General features: G+C 36.8%; 1 protein-coding gene across 2 annotated transcripts in view; it reads right to left on the reverse strand.

The window, feature by feature from the left end:
* Positions 1 to 14305, reverse strand: part of LOC103137953 (vasoactive intestinal polypeptide receptor 2) — a 44122-nt gene that overhangs the window by 15460 nt on the left and 14357 nt on the right. For both annotated transcript variants that reach the window (XM_016671507.1, XM_007551975.2), the window contains exons 2-4: positions 11145 to 11250; positions 6319 to 6432; positions 1889 to 1980 (exon numbers count right to left, since the gene is read on the reverse strand). In XM_016671507.1, coding sequence (XP_016526993.1) covers positions 1889 to 1980; positions 6319 to 6432; positions 11145 to 11250 — 312 coding nt within the window. The remainder of the gene's footprint in view (positions 1 to 1888; positions 1981 to 6318; positions 6433 to 11144; positions 11251 to 14305) is intronic.

Raw genomic sequence — 14305 nt, forward strand, 5'->3', positions numbered from 1 at the left:
TTAAATTGGACAAACTCAATTTATTTGAAATCTTGATAACAGCAGATCCGCATCTATCAGATCATACATATTTAAACATCTAAACATTTCCAGTGTTTTACCCGGTGCTGATACATGATCAGATGTTTCCTTTAAGTCAGACACGCGTCTGAATCTCTGCAGATGGTGGGAGGAAGATGAAGTTTGAAAAACTACAAACAAGCAGCACTGAAAAGTCTGCAGAGCCTTAATTAGGTAGAGGAGAAACAACAAGTCTGCAGCCGTTTTGATGGGATGCTGTGGGAAATCTCTGAATGCTCCAACGGTTAGCAGGAACAAAAACAACCGAAGATCCAAACAATGGAGACTTTTTAATGCCACAGGCAAAGATCAGCCTCTCTGGTGCTTTTATTTTCATTTAAATGAATTTTATGCAACTTTCAACAGTTTTTCTGATCTTATACACATGTTGGAGACAAATACGGTGTAAATAAAGTTGAAGTCACTTCATTCACTCTGCGCTGCATTAAATATGTTATTAAGGGTCAATTAGTGTGCGTATACTGTAAATTGTAACATTGTATTTAATTGGAAAAAAAAACAAAACAAATATAACTTGATTTTGGTTAAAGTTTTGCCAACAGTTAAACTAAGTCCAGTGAATTTAAAGAGGATTTAAATGTACTTTTTAAACGTTTTATACGAAGCACTTCATTTAAATAAGTCGAAGGCCTTTTGAGGTAAAAATGTTTTAAAAATTAGCTTAGTTTAGTTTATATGACATGAGGATTGGCCAGAGAGGTATCCCACAATCCATTGCGCCACCAGCAGCAGCAACTAATTAAACCACTTTTTTGTCAAAAAAACAAACAAACAAAAACGTTTTAAGACATTTAAGGGAAGAATGAGCCTCTTTCAGAGAAGTGCAGTTCTTCTTGGCTATTTTTTGCATTTACATTTGTACACATTAAACACCTTGAGTGAGTTTTATGTTAATTTTTATGACCATCCTGCACTGCCTGGTATAAGATTGTGTTTTTTTAGAGAAAAGTGAGCAAAATAAAACTTCTTCATGTATTTTCTGTCAAAGTTTGAGCAGAGAAACAAATAAAAAGCAGCAGCCAGGAGTTAGTTTAATCAAGAAATTTTATTTTGATATAAACAGATTCAAGTTTTGTTTTTATGTTTTTAGGAGGCTTTGGGGTTTGTCTACATATACAAAGAAAAATAGCTTTGAGTGCCGTTTAACTACAACATACTCAGATTGATTAAACTAACTTAAGTTATGCTTACTAAAACTGCACAAGTACTCAGCTTCTTTAACGAAAACTTAATTTTTTTTGATGCAACAAGTTTGCATATATTTTTAAAAAAATAAAGAGAACTAATTAGATTTTGCAGTGTTGTGTGAAATCTCTAGTATAAGCTGTTTGTCTTGTTTTTTTTTCCAAGTTACTCCTCAAGAAAATTTCAGAAAAAAATACAAATTATAATAGTTTTCCTTTAAATACAAACTCGATTAGTAAGAAACTACGTTTTCCCTCATTATTAACTCCAATCAGAGTTACAGTATTAACTCAGTTCTGTTCCATCACTCGGTCAGCCTCTGACAGCATGAAATGAACAACTTAACATCCATTTGCTGCATGACTGGAGCAAATGGTTTTATATGTTGATGCAGAAACCAAACTACACATCTCACTCAGCCGTTGTGCATATTGACCTCTGAACGATCCAGGCTCCTGCCACTAACCGGTGTTAATTAACAGCCAAGCCTGCAGGCCTCGTCGATTTGAGGCCACTAATGGTCCAGATGATGCTGCAGCTTCCTGTCAGCATCACAAACACGATCCGTCTGAGATTGGTGGGAATTTAAAAACAGAGTGAATCCAAAGGGAAGGGACGCTACCTTCTCCTGGCGCGTGTCCAGCCCACACACGCTGCTGATGTTTGGGAAAACCTCCGACCAGCCGGCTGCTGTGCAGTTCCTGCTGATGTTACCTGGGAAGAAAAGATGGAGCGAAAAAAAATCACAACGAGTCCAAAAAATATTTCTACCAGCAGGAAAGATGTTCTGGCTGCACAACTGGTTCAAATGTAGAAATGAAGGGAAACTGAAGGAGTTAAGGTGTGAAGGAAGTGAACATGATCTGCACTGAAAAAACACAAAATCTGATCAAATCTAGTTTCTAATGCAAATATCTCAGTACACTTTTAATGAGACAAAATCGTATTTATTTACAAGTAACTTTATAGAAAGATAAAGAAGTTTAAGTCAATAATCTCTTCATATTAAAGTTTTAGTTCCACTGGCAGATTATTTCACTCATTAGATGGGAAAAATTTATTTTTATAAGTAAAATAAATTAAAATAAATTAGTGTAACCATTACTTTATTATCAAACTTAAAACAAGCTCCTATAACTTGCTGAAAAGCTTTAAGTTTTGTCTCATTACTGGTGTAAGAAGACAGATGCACTAGAAACTAGACAGAGATACTTGGTAAGATTTGTTTTTGCAGTGTGAATTTTATCTGACATCTTAATGTCCCACAGCCAAAATGCTTCTAGTTTTTAATCTGTATTGGTAGAAAGTAGGTGAAACCAAGTAAATAACTCTAAGCAAAGCAGTACAATCTCAACCATTTTGTCGCAAACACGAAGCTAAAACTTAATCAGATTTCCAACTCTGGAAACTGTCAACACGATTACAGATAATGTTCAGAGTTCTTAGTTTTTTCCCCCACTTATTTTGGAATTCATGCAGAATATATAAAAAACAAATACATTCCATTTAATTTTGCAAACACAATAAATTTGTTGGATAAAATATTTCAACCAGAGAAACATATTAAACTTATGATACTCTGGTCCTGATGCAAAATTACGCAGCTTAAACTTAAAACCACATGACCTTTTTGATAAAGGTCACCACTTTACCGTCTTCTCAGTATGTTTAACTTAAACTGCTGCAAGCAGACTTGAATAAACCCGGTTTGTCACCTTTTCTCTGAGTAGCTGTGACATTCAGCATGAGGGACACGTTTGGTTAAAAATATAAAGATCTTCACACTGCAGAGCTGACATGTACAGTTTCAGCAGCGTCTGTGTTGTTCAATCATGCAGGTGTAAATATTTCATCAAAGCTCTCACTGTAACAGAAAGAGTCAAACACAAAGTCAGGCGTTCTGCACAGAATTCATAACAAAAGAAAGGCTGCAGAAACGGCGTGACATTTCCGAGCTGAGAGAAATGCAGCCTGCAGGATGAAGTCACACGGCACCGATGGACGTTACAGCAGGATTATGCTTCAAATTATGACCAGGAACAAGGCAGGATGATGCAATCCATCATAAACTGGCGAGAGATCCCAGAAAAAATAAAATTCTGGTGCACAAATATCTGACTTGAAAACATGAACATGAAAAAGTCAGATAAACCATGATGGATAATGAGAAGTTTCATTTATTTTTATTCTTTTCCTCGGTTTCATGTAAACCAAACATTGATTTGTTCTTCCATTAAAAGGTTTTTATCCGATTCTTTGAAATGAGACATGATGTGAGAAGAAAATACTTTAAACATTTGAAACATTTTACTAAACCAATTAGTCAAAAGATCTTAAAAGCTTTGTTGTTTTTTCCTCCCTTCTGTGTTTAATTACATAGAGAACAACAAAAAACATTAAGGAAATTAGGGATTAATATTTTAATTAATGGGCTGCACGGTGTAATGATGGATAAACGTTTTTTGTGTAATGTTGAGTTTTCCTCTGCCATTTGCACATTTAGCAGCGCGTTGACGCGACTCATTGACAGCGTTAAGCCCCTCCTCCTGGCTCTGATTGGTTGTTTTTGGTGCATTTCTTTAGATGTCAACAGCAGCTCAGGGAAAAGGTGGAGGAGATCAATCTTTTCACAGATCATCTGTCACATATGACATGGTGACAATATGTAAAAAACATTTTTTATAAAAGTTACATACTGCAGCTTTAAATGAATTGATATTTTAACTCCAATTTGGCAATTTTATGGTCAACTCAAGAAAAAAAAAACATTTCAGATAGGATACTTCTAGGGTATCATGACAAAATGTTGCAGAAAGCTCAAGATCAGCTTAAGATTATTAGTTATAATCCAGTCAGATGTTAACAGTCATGGAGTTGAAACACACTGAACTGTGACCTTAATCTGGTGTGAATCAGGTCAGTGGAACATTTAGTGACAAGAAGATTCAACATTTCCACCAAAAGTCTGGATTTTCTCTCCCAGTCTGTGACTAAAAACATGTTTTATGAGATTTTTATGCAGCAGCGTCACAGCTAATGGGACTCTAAGAAACTGCAGGATAAAGAAATCTGACGATGACCTGGGGGCAGCGTTGAACCTTGTAGAGCTTAGAAAAGAAACATTCTTAACACTTTAAAACTGCCAGAACAATTTCCCTGAGGCCATGTATAAAACACAGCGAGTGTCTCACAAGTTGTAGAAAATTACCGGTAACCATCCCGTCTCGGTGCTGCAGCAGATAAGCAGCTTAATTGCGTTTGTAAATAAGTGCCATGTTCAGTAAACTGTGAACTGCTGAGGGACGTTTTCACTGCCAAAATCAGTGCGGTGCACCGCGAGTTCAGCTCCCTTTGGAGATGCCCAGAATGCACTGCAAGAAGCTCAAAGCATCACTGGCTTGCTGAGTGGAAGTAAGCACACGTCTGCCCTTAATGTGCCCCTAACAAACCCTCTGCACTGTTATCCTGCAGGCTAAACTCAGCCGAAGCTCCCAGATTATGTCTGTGGGCGCAACGCTTGCAGAGTATTGCAGTTCTCTGGAACCTCAGAGCAGGAGGAGGTCAGGAGTGGGAAAAAAAGTTTTGTTTGAAGTTAGACTGAGACAGATGTAAGACAAATGCTAAATCCCTGCGTTTAAAAATGCTAAACTTTAAGGAGAAAACTGTGCAGCGAAGTCTAAAGGTCAATAAGCAGCAAATCCTCAAATTTAAGAAGATAGTGCTCTCAAAAAAAGGCACAAAATTAACCAATCCTTTGTCTAAAAATAGCCAGACTTCCTGTAATGAACTGTTAGGTACTATTTTTTTTTAAAACTGTATTTTAACCATTTTTCTTTCTTTCCAACAAGAAGCCTACAAGTGTTTGTTGTTGGAAGTCCTCTTTTCCATGACATCATTTTCTTTCCAAAATTTAAAAATCTTCAACTTTTCAAGTCACTTAGTGAGTTTTTTCGGCCAAAATGTATTTTTATCCATGTTCAATGGCCGATGTAGGCTGTAAATGGCATTTAAATCTCATTCCTTATATTTTATGGATGTCATTTTCTCTCTGATCCTCCCAGAGAAAAAATGTTTGATAGGAAAAAAATTGTTTTTATGACACATAAAAGCCTGATTGACACAATGAGTGCAAGTTAAAAAAGAAGCTATATTTCTAATGACTGCAAATTAGCTAGAAAATACAAAGAATGAAAAAAGGTTGAGATTCTGAAACTTCAGGAAGCATCCTGTAGATACTAAATGTTATTAAATGTTAGTCCAACAGCGTAAGCGTGAAACATTTCAATAAAAAGCTTCAGTAAAAACGCTGTGACTTTGGCGGGGAGGAGCTGTCCCACAGAGAGAAGTGTCGGCACGCCGCCGGATGCTTAATAATGTTCAGTCATCAATTTGGAAATCGGAGCAGAAAGCCAAACTGTCGTGCGGTCACCGGCAGGGAAAATGTGATGTGGAGTCAGGAGGGAATCCAGGAGCCACAGAGTCACTCAGACGAGACGATAAGTGACGATAAGTGAAGGTGAATCATGGGACATGAAGGACAGAACGTCTGCTGAGCGAAAACCGCCTTCTGACTCGCTGTCATTTAGAAATGCTCTAAACCAGACGCATTCATTAAATTAAAAACATGAAAGTCTCTGGAGGATGGCAGCAATCTAGACAGTTACATCATGAATTGTATTGGAGACAAAGAAATATGTTACAAAATGTTACCTTTTTGTTTTTATTTAATGAGAATTTATTTTCAGAGGTTTTTTTGTGCCCTTAAAAATGTTATGTTGCTTTGAGAACTTATTGTTTCATAAATGTATCACCATGTGAAACACACTTACACACAGATGTTTGAAAGCCTGTATTTTTGTTATGTCTTGACATTGGAAATTAGAATATTACATAATACGAATAAAAAAACCTTTTAAAACCAGAAATGTGGGTTTAATGAAATGCATGTTTAATACCTGCTTGAAGATTATTTTCAAAAGGCAAAATAAAAAAAAACAAAAATTGTCTTTATTATTTTTTCACTGGTTAACGATTTATTAAATCACAGCTTACCATTTCTGCTGAATAACAACTTGAGGGCTCGAGGACAGGGGATGGTGACCGTCTCTCCAAATTCAGCCCGGTCCCAACACGCGATGTTGTCCCAGGTTCCTCTGCATCCCGACTCTGTCCAAAACAAACACAACTTCAACTCAACACAGTTTAATAACAGGAGCTGAACTGAAACAGTGTTTGCAAACTGTTTTCTTCCGATTATTGCAAACAGATAAAAAATTATTCAATTGTACATCTTTGAAAAGAAATAGTAGAGCCTGCTGCACAACCCACAAGAATGGAGCAAGTGGTTTCTGGATGGGAAGTCAACAACAAAATACTTTTCTTTTCCAGCAGCCATTGCACAGCTCATACAGCGATAAAACCAGCTGACCAAACATGCTGGAACTTCTTCCTGCTAGTTAACAGCATAGTGTGAATTTGCTCGTTTTCCAGACACCAAAAAACATTAAACTTATTGATTTAGAAACAGTTCAGACCAAAATGGAGGTACACAAATATGCAAAATGTGAATTTTCCACTAAAGGCCCCCCATAATCACTTCTTGTTAACACTTATATGCTGCATTATGCATGATTTGTCTCAAAAAATTGCCACACAAATGGAGAATCGGCTCAAAATGGGCTGAAAATTGCGCAATGTACCCCCAAAAAATAAAATAATTAATAAGGTGTCCTATTTTTTAACACAGCACTAACAAGACCAAAGAAGAAAATGTCTTAGTACGAATTTGTCTGTGCATCTTTCTCACTCTGACTAAAAGTTTGAACAGAGCGAAACTTGATCATGACAAAACATGAGGGAAGCACCAACCCTGCAGAAAGACAACAAATAAACTCTGGACAGAAATAGCTCCTCCAGCTCTCAGCATGAGTCCTAATGGGTGCTACGCTGCTGATGGCAAACAGTCAACTGGGCTTTTTACTGATAGATGAGCGGAGACAGTGTGTGGGATAGCATGAAGTTCTGCTCCACAACATCTCTGCTAAAGATCCTTTGTAACCGCGCAGAGCCGTAAAAACCAGCCCAAAATAACACAGAGACAGAAAAAAAGCTGCAGCCCAAACTGGATGTGACATTTTTATGTTGCTCAGCTGAAGATCATATCAAAACTCTGAAGCATTGCTGTTTTGTCAGGAAATATTAAAGACACTGACGGATCTAGTTTAGAGTATGGAGGTCAAAGTGTGCAGCGTTGAAATCTAAACTAGTTCAGCAGATCTTTCCAGAGACGTTTCCTCTCAACAAAATCTCTCTATTGTTTTCATTTGAGCTCAAGACCAAAAGATATTTATAAAAATCCTTCTGCTGATTTTTCTCCAAGTCTGATCAATCAACATTTATCTGCTGTGACGATCCAGGAGCTGCTTCTTCTTCTCTGATGGTTTATTTCTGGCATTATTGTCAAAAGGTCTGAATGTGTTTTCAGTGAAGCATCAAATTCTGCCACATCCAGTAAGTGTATCATTTATGATGTGCCCCCTTTGCATAATATATTGCATTTATACTACAGAAAAATGTAGAAAGTCTACAATCTGCATTTAAATTAATCTTAAAATTGCACAAATTGGAATTACAAAAAAAAAATCAACAAAAGGAAAAAACGTAATGGTTGGGCCAAAAAGAAGGGGGTTTTCAAAAATAAGGGAATTTGCAAAAACGCAAAGGAAAAAACTTTTAAGCAACAAAAAAAGCAACTGAACAAAAAACAAAAGGTAATTGGCAAGGCAAGGTTTTTTAATGATTGTTGCATGAACAAACTTCTTCATGTGTGATTTTAATTGCATCTCTTATTTAAAGAAACGTTACAATTGTGAAATTTTGCTTTTTCGACATAAGCGGAATATTAACAAAGTTTTCCTAACATTTGTAATCGAAACACAACTACTGTCATACTGCATTTTAATTTTCCCTCACATGATAATCTCAGGCAGAAGTTCAAGTTCTTGACCAGAAAAAGGTTAAATAATTGTTAGCCATATTAATCAGGAAGTCGAAGCACCTACTATGCTGTGTCAGCCAAGTCAAGCATTCGGCATGCTGAGTTGGGTGAAGCACTCTATCAAAGCAGATATTAAGTAATGGTGCAATGGGGTTATTGCTGCACCATTTACATATCAGCAGTTCCTATGAACAGAATTTATTGCATCTCTAAAGACAGCAAAATGTTTTAGTGTTCAAAAGAAAATCAGTGGCTTAAGTGAAGATATGATTTTTATGTTTTTGATTTCACATGAAAATTACACACCAAGGCAAAGACCTGAGTGCAAGAAAACGTTTTTTTACTACCTTGTAAATTTAAACACAAATATTTACTGCTAAAAGAAATAAAACTCCCAACAGCTGAGATTAAAACCATAAGTAACCATAAATAGTTACAGACGAAGGTCCCAGTCACAACCTGGGAACTCTCTCAACTTCTGATCTGAATGTTTCGCTGCTGGGAAAGGGTCAAAATGGATGAAACTGAATGAGCCTCTTTGCTTGTTTGTCTAAATCTGAACAAAAACACAAAACTATTTCAGGTCGCATTCAATTTCAGAGTTATTTACAGAGTCAAGTTTTGATCCAGTCCAATTTGAAAAAAGTTTCCAGTGCATATTGTCCATTTTCTGTATGTACTTTTGCTTATTCTAGGAACACAGCTGGTTCTTCCACCTACTGTTCTTTAACAAAGAAAACTTTAGCTGTACGCTTTTATTGAAAACATCTTTTGGGTGAAATAATATATTTATCAATTTTTAATTTAAGCTCACCAATCAAGCTGAAAAGGGCCCAAATCATTTTTTTTTTGTTGACTTAATTTTTTTAGCATGCATTTAACTCCTTCCTTTCCCACATTTTTAAATATTTATGGTAAGTTTTTGTCTTTTCTCCTCTCTCTGTTTCTATGTTTAATCCATCCTGCATTTTCTCTCTGGCTGATTGGCTCATATGTTGATTTTGCTGTACAGATAGTACACTATTCCTCGAGAGGTTTTAAGACACGGGCTCATTTGTTCCAGCCTACCACTTCTGACCACACAACAGCTCCCTGCGGACGTCTAATGCAGCAGCAGCAGCAGGCTATTCTCTTTCAGGCCACTACAAAAATAAATGTTTCATTAAATGGGAAAAAAAAATAGATTCCGTCCTCTCCCAGAGTTTTTATAGCAGCAGATTGAGAGAAAAAGTCAGTGGATAAATGGGTAGAAAGAATGTGAAAGTAGAAGTGGTGAAGTGGAGGGTAAGAGAGGACAAAAGAGGAGGAGAGAGGAAAGAGTGTGAGTGTACTTGTCCCGGGGGCAAAACAGCTCCAACACCAATCCAAAATCATCAGTGCATGAAAAAAAACTCAGACTAAGTGATCCATCCTTTCACAGAAACACATCAGGGGCAAGACCCAAGGTTTTAAGCAACAACTCTTAAAAAAGCCAAATGTAAGAAAAAGCCACTTTAACAAGCCGAATCGTACAACTGTACTCCATAAACCTCCTTTAAATATGGATTTTTGCTGCAGGCAAACTTTGATCTATTTTTACTGCAAAGTCCAAATGCTTCCAACATGTCGGTGAGGTGAGTGTCAATGAGAAATACTCCTCACACAGCAGAGATAGCTGTGCCTCCCCCTGGTGAAACTATCAGACAGGACGGGATGCACCTCTTCAGTCAGGAGTTTGATTTCAGACCAGCCATAAACCGTGAAACTAGTCAGCTGCATCTATGGAAAACTCTTTCCTGCTGAATCTTTCTGCATTTAGTGCAAAGCTGAACTTCTGTCAATTTTCAGTCGTTTTGTCACGTTTTCAAAACGTAACTTTTTTCTGCTTTGTAACATCGGCTGCAGACACTCCAGGTCCAAACGCAGGAAATCATAAACGGAGCATTTACTGTGAAGAAGCGTGTATGACTGATATTCTTCAGATCGACTAATGTGGATTCTTCGCAAACATCTGGGAACTAATGATAAATGCAAAACCACCCACCAAGGAGCATTTCATCTTTGATATAAAAATCACCATTTCCACAGCCTTTTCTTACATCTTGTGAAAAAGAAAACAGCAGAGAGAAGCCCATCTCCATCACAGGATCCTGTTCTGAGCAACATAACAAGCGTTGCCATCATCCACATTTGGGCAAATGGAGAGGAAATCTCATGCATCTCTAATCCAGTTTAGTTCAGGTATGATTTGCTTGTAATCCATTTTTAGTCCATTAAATTGTTCACAGAAGACCTGATCTGAACTTTAAAAGTTTATGTGTTCTGAATCTAGCAGGAAAGATAGAAAACCACCAGATTTAACAAGATCTGGATCAAAAAGCTCTAAATTTAAGACCAGACATTTTAAAAACAGCTTTTTCAGTCTGTGCTTCCCCTTCATGTTTCCTCTTTTAAAGATACTTTCAGCAACAAGGACATCAGAAAAACAGTAACGATTAATTTAAAACATCTGTTTAATGCTGAGGTTCCTGCAACTAAACTCAAAACGACTGCATGCTGATTAACTCACAATCCTACAGTAAAAGAAAATTAAAACCGAATGGGGAAAATATGACCGATTAGGCAACTTTAAGTAAGTTAAAAAGCAAAAATTAAATAGTTCCAGCTCTTTAGAGCCTTCTTGAAAAGACATGAGCAAAAAGATGCTATCTTTGTTGCATATTCACACCACTGCTATGAAGTTCACAGAAATGTTTGCTATGTAATTGTTTTGTAACATCAACTCATAGTCCATGCAGATGCTCTGTCTGCACTGTTGAAGATAACTCACTACAACATGTTGAGGATGTGCAGAGGCTGGAGCTCATTAACAGAGTGACTGACGTTTCTAAAAGATGCTAACCTTTATCGTCGCCGGCAGCCTCCTCTTCCTTCAGCTTCCTCACACAGTCCAGACGATCTTTTTCCACCTCCAGCAAGAAGTTACATGTTGGATGTCGGGTGACAACCTGTGTGGAACAAAACAAGGATTCAGTAAATGAGCTTAAGCTGCCAAAACCCAAATTTTACCTTAAAGTAAAGCTATGATTTAGTGAGGATGTCTGAAAAGGAACAAACATAACGACTGAGGCCAGGAAAGACTGAAAAAAAGTTTATTTGTATTATTTATTTGCACAGTACATTTCAGCAAGAAAGGAGATCAAAGTACTTTACATCATAAAAACATCAGTCAGTCATCAATTGTGAAACAAGCAGTAAATATTACATTTTGTCAAATGCCATCATCAAAATCATCAATGCACATCAGCTATATCGGTCAAAAGCAACAAACCAGGCGGGTTTTTAGCCTGGATGTAAAGGAACTCATTTTGGATGCACCCTGAACCATGATAGGAACTTTTGACTTCAAGTTCAGCTCCAACTCAAACACCATTCACATGAGCATTTCCTACACAGCAGTTTGGTATAACATCCCAAATAAAAAAAAAAACATGTCCAAAGAGTACAGTCCAAAAACTCCATCAGTTGGTTGTTAAATTTGCAATAAAACTGTTTGTCCTTTTTTACCACACTGCAGTATTTCACTACATTATCAAGTCACTTTTTTGTAAATTGTAAAATCCTTTTACAAAAACAAAAACAATATGAAAAACATAAACTTTTACCCAAACAAAATAATTTTTACATTTGAGCAATTAAGTAATTCAGATAAATACTATTATTAAACAATAATCTGCTAAACAGAATAAAAATCTGAGTGAAAAGCACAGAATATCCTCACCAAGCTCAGGATAGGGTGTATGATCTCCAGTACGGTGGCTCTCAGTCTGAACATGAGGCGCACTGGGTAACGTAACAAGGCGTGTTTTTATTAAACAGTGATAAGCCATTTCGCCGTGAATAAAGTGTCCATCCATTCATCCTTTTTCTTTACACCCTTGTCCCTTAGTGGGTCGGGAGGGTTGCTGGTGTCTATCCAGCTATCGTTCTGGGCGGGGTCACCCTGGTCAGGTCACCAGGCTGTCGCAGGGCAACACAGAGACACACAACCACACACACACTCACACCTAGGGGCAATTTGGAGTCATGTTTTTGGACTGTGGGAGGAAACCGGAGTACCCGGAGAAAACCCACCATGCACAGGGAGAACATGCACACTCCATGCAGAAAGACCGGGGCAGGGAATCGAACCCAGAACCTTCCCGGCATAAAGTGTCCTATATACTTTATTCCATTACCTTTAGTTGAAAGCAGAACGAGATGAACTTTTAGGAAACTAATAGCAAATAAGGGCTAGCGAGGCTAGCTATAGTTCCAACAGCACTCGTTAAAGTCGAAACTCCGGTTGACTGTTTACTCACGTCAGCTACTTCCAGCTTTGAAGTTGGCTGATAAACGGCAAAACTAAACTGTCTGTTGAACGTTTATATCCAGTATTTTTCAGTTTTACACTACACAAGACGCTACACAGCTCAGCAGTCTTCTTCTTCTTCTTCTTCTTCTTCTTCTTCTTCTTCAAGTTTATTGGCGGTTGGCAAGAAACGTTAGGTGAGCCATGTCTCTCTCGCTCTCATACCTGCACATCTCTAACATGTAATTAGGTGTGGGTCTGTTTTTTTTTTGTTTGTTTGTTTTGTTTAATTTTTAAATAAATAAAGTTTTATTTATTATAGACTGATAATTATATAAAAAAAACACATTTACAGTAAAGTAGAAGCAATTTAAACCCAATAAAGAGAGATGCAGTTCCATCTTTTCAGTTTATCTTTTTAATCGTTTAAAACCACAGACTCGGCATAAATTATTTAGATGTAGAAAAATATTAAACAAAATGCTGGAAGCATCCAATGACAGTAAATATGCCATCATTGTAAATATGTGTTCATGAACTGAAAACGTCCCGTTCTGATTCCAGCTGCACTCCAAACTCGTGTAAAGGACGCAGATTTCCTACATGAGGAAATCTTCTTAAGTTTCTGGCAATGATAGGAGAAACAACCTGTAAGGTTTAATCGCTCTCAGCTGGATTAATCCTTCTGGAAAAGGATTTATTTTTAAGCTCTCCAATCCCTGCAGCCTCTCCTTGAAGAGGAGGGCTACTGCCTCTTCTCATCAGTTGCTTGAAATGATCCAAAGTTAATCTGCTGACCAGATTTATTTACTCACCAAACTGGTCAGATTTGTGGATGTTGCATTTAATTTAACATGAAAACTTCAAACAACCACTTGTCCCTTAAAAAACAGTTTTTTTTAATGGGTTCAAAGGTCAGTTTTGGGGGTTTCAGATGTAGGTTTATGTTCATTAATAAATTCAGATAAATTTCTAAATGATGGAGAAAGTTTTGAGGATATTTTCAGACTTACTGTAGCTGCACATCTCAAATGTTTTCCATGTTTTAACATGCTACACCTATAAAAGTTTAATCTCTATTATCACACTTTGTATAATAATTCAACATCTCCTTTATTTTAACAATCCTAAATAATATCCAGAACAACTAATTACCCTTTGAGATCTCCTAATTAGTACGTAGAGTCCATCTGTGTGAAATTTAATCAGAGTATAAATCCAGATGTTCAGTGAAGGCCTCAGAGCTTCATTAGACAACCAACATCATTAACTCCTCTTGTCTAATAAATGTTTTTATTCGTCCCTCAACTGAAATCTGAGAGCGAGAGAAATCTGATGCAAATGGAAACTTTGTTTACTGACAAGTTAAAATCCATTTATCATGGTAAATGTGAAAAAGGGTAAGACACAGAGTATTTGCCTTTTAATAACCAAATTTTGGTCTTATTTTTTAATTTGATCATAAATAAGGCTTTTACTAAAAAGAAGTAAATGTATTTAATTAAGTTTTTGAACTTTGCTAAATGTTGGAAGTATTTTCAAAGAGAGAGAGAAGGAGAAAAAGACCCAAATCCTGTTTGTTGTTACCAAAAGTAGCCAAAAAAACGTGAAAACTACAACAAAGTATTAAGACCACAGTCAGAAAATAAAATTACTAGAATAAAGTCACAAAATGACGACTTTATTCTCGTAAAAAAGCATCAAGTTAGCAT

The sequence above is a fragment of the Poecilia formosa genome, unplaced genomic scaffold, assembly GCF_000485575.1.
Source record: "Poecilia formosa unplaced genomic scaffold, Poecilia_formosa-5.1.2 Scaffold45, whole genome shotgun sequence".
In the NCBI taxonomy this organism is placed as follows: domain Eukaryota; kingdom Metazoa; phylum Chordata; class Actinopteri; order Cyprinodontiformes; family Poeciliidae; genus Poecilia; species Poecilia formosa.